Below are 8,097 nucleotides of genomic sequence, written 5' to 3'. Positions count from 1 at the left end.
TTCACCTGGAACAGCAAAACCCATAAACACGTTTGCGCTCTTCAGTGAAAATCAGTTCGCAGAGTATTTATTTATATAAAACTAAAATTAATTCCACGCTGCGTTGCATTTGCATTACATTCTGAAATGCAAACAAGAGAAGAACTGTTCAGGAGTAGTGTAAGAAGTGTCTCACTATTGCACTTGAAAACATGGTTGTCAACAGAAACAAAAAAAAGGACTTGACAGTGCTATTTTCCATAAAGGAATTTTTTTTGTGTATTCATATTTATTGTGTATATTCATATCATATTTTTTATTCAAAAGGTATCATATAAAATTTATTGTACAAGTTGGCTTTTTAAACATACACAGTACAGTACACAGTAAAACGAAACAACATAAATTAAACACAAAACACAAAACTACCCACAAATTAGAATCTTTCAACATCTTGAAATAAATCCCATTCATCCATAAAAAGACTGGATTTATATAATTTAAGTGCTGTAAGATTTTTACAAATGTTTTATGCATTTATTTGTTCATTTCTAGTAACTACTTTATTTATTGAAATCTACATTTGAAAGATCCAATAAAAAGCCTATCCTGGCTCAGGGCAATAATTATACAGCACTGTCCCTGTCATTTAATGTCCTTATATATTATTATTAAAAATATAAATGAAAGTTATTACAAGTATAGTAAATGATCAGAGAACCAGATTAAGATGAAGCTGTAGGTTTACTGATGGTGCAATTTTGTGTGTTGTGTATCTTTCCCACACTGTCTATTGTCTTGCACTGTTTGCACTAGTTTGCACAGGATGCACTTTAGTCCTTAGCTCTGTGTTTTCTGTATGTAGCTCTATGTTGTGTGATGTAGTACTATGTATTTTTATGTAGCAGCAGGGTTCTAGAGAAACGTTGTCTCATTTCACTGTGTACCGCGTCAGCTATATATGGTATTAAAGCTGGTTTATATGAGGTTTATAGTTGGCAGACCCCAAAAATGTGTTATGTATTGAATTCAAATACCAGTGAAGTCCAGATACATGAATGTTGCAGCAATTCATGAGTATAAATAACCTAAAGTGTGCTTTTTCCATTCACAGGTGACTGTATAAAACTATAGAAAGGACATTTCTCACTCTCCAGTGTTCTGTATTGTTTTAAGGACTATACTCATAATAATGATCATACTCTTGATGTAATGAGGATGAGTTCCCCTTTTGAGTCTGGTTCCACTCAAGGTTTCTTCCTCATAACATCTAAGGGAGTTTTTCCTTGCCACAGTCGCCATGGCTGCTCATCAGGGATAAATACTCATCATTCACCTTAACTCTTAAATTCTGTAAAGTTGCTTTGAGACAATGTCCGTTGTGAAAAAAAAAGCGCTATAGAAAGAATCTTGACTTGACTTGACTTGTTAAAGTGGAATAAACCCCAATCATATTTATTCTTTTTGTGTTCCTTTATTTTCAGATATTCTTTGTAAGGTGATAAGTGTGTATAAAAGCCTCAAGTATGAAGGTACAATAAACTAAATTCATACTCTAGGCTTGGGTCATAAAGTGAATTATTATTCCTAACCTTGTACATGCCACACAGTAAATGATTCACAACATTTGTTGTGATACGGTGTTGCAGTCTTCTCAGGCACACATCTGCTGGCAGAAGCTTGCTTTAGGGCTCAAGAAGTGAGAACAACAAGCAAAGATGAGTCATGAACAACAAGAATCTTTTTGTGAAAAACTCTCAGGGGAACTCAGACATTTCAGATGGAGGGAAATTTTTACATGGTGAGCAAAGATATGTCCTATTACCCATTACCCTATTTTCTTTCCATGCTAACAAAGAAAGTTCATTTACTGGTTACATGAGTCATTTTAAATGTCAAATGTTTTGCAAAGTGCACACTAGGACCAGTAAAGACTTAATTTTACAGAGGTGAAGCATTTAACCAATGTACTCTTACATTTTTAAATTGCTAGGATGATATTTATGATTGCACCCATAGTATTGAATTTTTGTAACCATGTATCTTTTAACTAAAAACTTTCATGTATGACTTTACAAATACTTTACAGTTAATTTATGTACTTTGGAAGAAGGCATGTTGGAAAGATGTAAAGTTAAGGGGACCAACTCCATTACTAAGAAATATACAGTTTAGTGCCAAGGTGTAGAATCATTCCCCTGGTGATAATTTACTCTTGTACTTATTGTTTATGGTTGTTATAGGAAGCTCCTGAGAATGTTGGCCATGGGTCAGGGTCTCTCAGCACTGATTTGTGGGACTGCTGTCACCTCTCAGTACCTGGCCACAGAATTTCAACTGGATGTACCGATGTTTCAGAGTTGCATAAATTATGTACTTTTATGCCTCACTTACACCACTGCACTGTGTTTTAAAAAAGGTACTGTTTTTCAAGTATTTAGTCAAGTATATGTGCTATTCACATGGATATTATATTATGAAAAAAAGATACCCAATTATGAGGGGAGTGGTGGCTCCAGCGGTTAAGGCGCTGGGTTGCCGATCGGAAGGTCTGGGGTTCAAGCCCCGGTATCGCCAAGCTGCCACTCTTGGGCCCTTGAGCAAGGCCCTTAACCCTCTATGCTCCCGGGGTCCCTTACGAGGGAAATATCAAGGTCCGTGACGTGGGGCCGCCTTCCCGTGGGCTCACCACCTGCAGGAGGGACCGTAAGGGAATATATATATATATATCTGGTTAAAACAGTGGCAATTCTGTACTTATGTTTAAGACTTTAATAAAACAAAACAAAAAAACTAGTTCCATCTCTCTGACATATTATACAGTTTTACAATTTAATTATCTTAGACTTTTTTTTTTTTTTTTTTTTTTATGAGTAACAGGAAAATATGTTAAAAAAAAAAATATATATATATATATATATATATATATATATATATATATATATATATATATATATATATATATATATATATATATAATAGATTGGGCTAAATAAAGTATTCCTTTAAGAAGAAAGGAATAATATATTATCTTGTAATCTAATGTTATTGTACTGTTCTGTATTTATGTTCTTGCTTTTGATATACTGCAGGCAATGAAAATATTCTGCAGATCCTTAAAACAAAATGGTGGAAATATTTATTGTTGGGTCTGGTAGATGTGGAGGCAAATTATGCAGTTGTGAAGGCTTACCAGTATACCACGTTAACCAGCATACAGGTGAAAAAGCTTCCCTGTAGACACTTTAATAAAGGTTTGTGATGTATTGTATGTGTATGTGCCATAAATTAATTGACAAAAATAATAATGCTCTTACTTGACTTTCTTGACTGCTTTACTGTATTTCAGCTTTTGGACTGCTTTATTCTCCCAGTGCTTTTGATCCTGTCCCGGATCTTCCTAAAGACACGCTACAGAATCATTCACTATGTAGCAGTGTTTGTTTGTCTGGCTGGTGTAGGAGCCATGGTGGGGGCAGATCTAGTCTCAGGCCGAGATCAAGGATCAAGTAAGAACATTGTTCATTGACTTTCAATTTATTAAACAAGTTGTATTTAATCCTGCAATCTTTCAAACTATAGGTATAAAACATGATAAAGTAAAAATTCTGTTATTTGCTGAAATTATTGTATACTTTTTAAAGAAAGAATTGTTGTTTTGATTTACTTTAAAGTTACAGTTTGAAATATCAGTTACTTTATAGCATAGTTATAAGGAGTTCCCTCACTTGTTAATAGCTGATAAAATAAAATGTGCATACTTCTAAATTTCCAATGATGAAGACTATCTCCATAAATGTTAAACAAACATCTAGGGTTAGGGTTAGGGCTAACCCTAACCCTAACCCTAACCCTAACCCTAACCCTAGTTTTCACCATATGATGATTATACTAATAATTATATGATGATTAAGCTGTTTTGAAATCCCCAGATTATTATTTGAGTTACATTGTTTGGAGTATTTGCCATACCATGTGACTTATTTGTTACTGTTTAAAACAATAATGGATGAGAATAAGCACATTAAAGCAAACCTAGAATTTGAATTACAAGTGGCATTATTGTCAGAGCTGCTGATATACAAAATGAATCATAATTTGTTACAGCCATAACAAGATAAATAATTGCTTTATACTATATATTATGATAAAGCACTATGTAATCAACCACTGAGGTTGACTGAATTTATCTCCATAAACTAAGATTTATTGTATTGCATTATAACAAACCTTTTTATATCATAAGTAGATATATAGAGGTACATCATTATATTCTATCATTCCGAATGCTACATCACCCTGACTCTAACAGGCAGTAACATTCTGCTGGGAGATGGCCTGGTTATCATCAGCGCTACTCTGTATGCAGTCTCCAACCTGTGTCAGGAGTACATTGTAAAGAATAAGAGCCGGATTGAGTTTCTCGGGATGGTCGGCCTCTTCGGAACGCTGATCAGCGGAATACAGCTGTGAGACTCATTTGGATGTTTTTCAAATTGCATGTTGAGGTACAGGTTTTAATCAGCCATGCACAATTAACTTTCTAAGAAAAATTGCATAATACGCTCTGTATTATGATAAATAAGTGATCTAGTTTATGTACTCTTATACATTACATTATTTTTTGCAGAGGTGTTTTAGAACATATTGAGGTGGGAAATATTCAGTGGAAATGGCAAACTGGTAAGAGATTTTTTATTATACTGTTTAATACAGATTACTGACCAACTTTTTTGATTTCTGATTCCATCCTTTAAAGCTCTACTACTTTACTTATACAGATTTAATAGATTTTACTGAGCTCATCCATCTTCAGTAAAGTGTTCTAATGATAGTTTGCTGTATATCATCCTAGATAAGCAATTTACATTAGCATTTTAGATAACTCATAGAGGGGCAATTTATAGCACCCAATCCATTAACTAACTTTGTTTTAAGTCTGTGGAACCTGAAGTTAACCCACAAGAACAGGAACATCCAAAACTCTGCTTAGAAAATAATCCAAGCATGGTATTAAACCAGGGACCCCTAAACTCTGAAAGAAAAGGGATTAGGCAAAAAGTTAAGCAAGTAGGGTTTTAAGTGACCTTTTAATAATTTGTACTTTATACTACAAAACATCTGGACACACTATTTTCTCTGTGTTTAAATTCTATTTGCCTCATGGCTTGGTCTCAGTTTTGTCCTTGGCTCTTTTCTCAGCTCTGCTCCTGGGTGGCTTTGCCATATGTATGTATACACTGTACAGCTGCATGCCAGTGGTGATCAGCATGACCAGTGCCACAGCAGTAAACCTCTCCTTGCTCACGGCTGATCTCTTCAGCATCTTCTGTGGCATTTTCCTCTTCCAGTACACTGTGAGTTCTAACAATACCACATATATGCATAACACACTCAAGCATTGCAGGGCACGGAGGTCTTACATTAAACTTTATTGATTATAATTCATAATCTGTAATCTTTGTTTAAGTATTCTGCTTGAACAGGCTTAGATAACTTATTGCTGGGTCACGATAACCTGCCTACTGATCACTTGTTAATGTGTAATCTTGTTTCTTGAAGTCTTTGTTATCATTTTCAAAGGACCAGTAACAGAGTGGCTGGGACATTTTCTACCATAATTGTGTGATATAGTTCTTTCTACTCAGTTCTCAGGGCTCTATGTTGTGTCATTAATGGTGATCATGGTGGGCTTCATAATGTTTAACGCTGTCCCTACACCAAGCCAAAGTCCCGAACCAGTGTCTGAGGAGGGAGGACAGGACAACCAGGCTGTTGAACATGATGATGAAAGACAAGTGGGCTCTGTAGTTGATAATCAAGAAAAATGTGTGATTGATTCCAACCTAGAGAATCTACCAGCTAAAAATGGACACATTTTAAGAAGTGTTCAAATGTAGTTCAGAAGTTTGAGGTCAGTGGTCAGTTGATGCTAATTATACTTGAATGACAACTGTATTTAGGTCACATTTTGGAATAAAATGTTTTTTAAAAGCCAAAATAAAAAGCCATTTGTGAAAAACTAAGTACACATATGCTGCTTTCATAGGATTTATGATGATAAGTAGTAGCTAGGTGCTGCTAATTAAATGTTCTTGATTAATTAATCATCAGCAGAGGTACCACCTCTGTAAAAGTCTTAGCAGTGTGCTGGTCTGGAACATTCAGGTGTGTACTGGAACAATGCCAAGGAGAAAAGACAAGCGCAGTGAACGTAGAAAAGAAATTGTTGCTTCCCATCAATTTGTGAAGGGTTATAAGGCCATTTTCAAACAATTTAAATTCTTTAGTGAGAAACATATTTCACATGTAAAAACATTAAAGACATTTGCTAATCATTCCGGGAGTGGGCGCCCTAGCAAATTCACCCCAAGGCCAGACTGTGCAATGCTCCAAGAAATTGCAAAAACTCCAAGAGTTACATCTCGCAATCAACAGGTCTGTTAACATGTTAATTATTATAGTTCATGAAAAATGAACAAGTATGATTTGTTTGGAAGCGTTGCCAGGAGAAAGCATCTTCTCTCTAAAAGGAACATGGCAGCATGATGTAACTTTACAAAGTTGCATCTGAACAAATCCCAAGACTTCTGGGAGATTTTTCTTTTGGACAGAAGAGACCAAAGTGGAAATGTTTGCCAAAAACCAAACAGAATCAGCACAAAAACCTCATATCAACTGTCTAGTATGGTTCAGGCAACGTATGTACTATTCCTCTTAATTGAAATCCTCTGAAAGATTAACTAATTACCACATGATGAAATATGGACTTATCAACATATTATCACACGTCTTTTTTTATATTGACTATTTTATTGTCTACTTTACTGTTTCTTGGTAATATAATGTGAAGTGTTAGTTGAGCAATAAATAAAAGTATAATCAAAGTGGACCTTGCAACCATTATATTACAGCTATAATGTGTTAAAGCACTGACTCCACTGTATTGCAACTAAAATGTATTTGGTTTTAATCTCAGTAGGGACAATATATATTTCCAAATACTGACTGCTCACATTTATAGTTGCTGTGTCAAGTCAAGTCAAGTTTATTTCTATAACGCTTTTCACAACGGACATTTAAGAGTTAAGGTGAATGATGTGTATTTATCCCTGATGAGCAGCCATGGTGACTGTGTCAAGGAAAAACTCCCCTAGATGTTATAAGGAAGAAACCTTGAGAGGAACCAGACTCAAAAGGGGACCCCATCCTCATTTGGGTGACATCAAGAGTATGATCATAAATCTTTAAACAATACAGAACACTGGAGAGTGAGAACTAACATGAGCACTGGAATGTAAAATTATAAGTAATGTCCTTTCTACAGTCTTTCACAGTCATTTTACATTATGGAACCAGGAGCTACTGAGCAACTCATAAAGTAGTTTAACATCTGCGATCATCACAGATCCAACACCAGCTTCTCCATGCCAGAGCCTTTAAACACTCAAAGAGGTCCAATGTCCAAACTCCACATAAAGTGGTATCCAAATGGCGCTGGTACGTCTCTGGATGTTTGCGAGTTCAGCATCTACTTCTTTAAAGGTCCACAATCTTCACGAGGTGGGACGTGACTGGAGCTGGCCAACCTCAGGATGCCTCGGGATGGGTAGAGAAAGAAAAGCAGTGGAGAGAAATTATCGTAGCTGCTGTTCATGATATTAACAGCACAAGTTGATAATGTGCATGTGATCAGTACTGGAGCACAAGGTTATGATATGTGATGTGTGTAGGCTTTGCTAACAATATACCTTTTTAATCTGCACTTAAACTGGGAGTGTGTCTGAGCCCCGAACACTGTCGGAACACTGTCGGAACAACTTTGGAACACTGAAGACTGTTCCTAAGTTTAGGAGATAATGTGTAAATGTTCTACCACCTTTAGTGGACTTTGCTATTCTAGGGACTACTTGAAGTCCAGAGTTTTAAAATCTCAAGGACCGTGACGGATTGTAGCATGTTAGAAGACTGGATAGATACATGGGAGCTAAAACATTTAGTGTTTTGTAAGTAAGTAGCAGTAGTTTGTAGTCGATTCGAAACTTAACAGGTAGCCAGTGATAAGATTGGGGTTATATGGTGATGTTTTCTCGACCCTGTGAGAACTCTGGCTGCTGC

General features: G+C 35.8%; 1 protein-coding gene across 1 annotated transcript; it reads left to right on the top strand.

Moving 5' to 3' along the window:
* The first annotated feature begins 1,638 nt into the window (after positions 1-1,638).
* slc35f2l (info solute carrier family 35 member F2, like) lies at positions 1,639-6,005 on the top strand. Its single transcript, XM_083549264.1, has 8 exons — positions 1,639-1,780; positions 2,223-2,398; positions 3,072-3,199; positions 3,329-3,488; positions 4,292-4,448; positions 4,610-4,662; positions 5,182-5,336; positions 5,628-6,005. The coding sequence occupies exons 1-8, from the start codon at positions 1,698-1,700 to the stop codon at positions 5,877-5,879; spliced, it is 1,164 nt and encodes a 387-aa protein (XP_083405390.1). The 5' UTR covers positions 1,639-1,697; the 3' UTR covers positions 5,880-6,005.
* Positions 6,006-8,097: the final 2,092 nt, after the last annotated feature.

Source organism: Silurus aristotelis, assembly GCF_946808225.1.
Source record: "Silurus aristotelis genome assembly, chromosome: 8".
In the NCBI taxonomy this organism is placed as follows: domain Eukaryota; kingdom Metazoa; phylum Chordata; class Actinopteri; order Siluriformes; family Siluridae; genus Silurus; species Silurus aristotelis.
The sequence above is the reverse complement of the archived record's forward strand: the minus strand, read 5'-3'. Positions and strand labels throughout refer to the sequence as shown.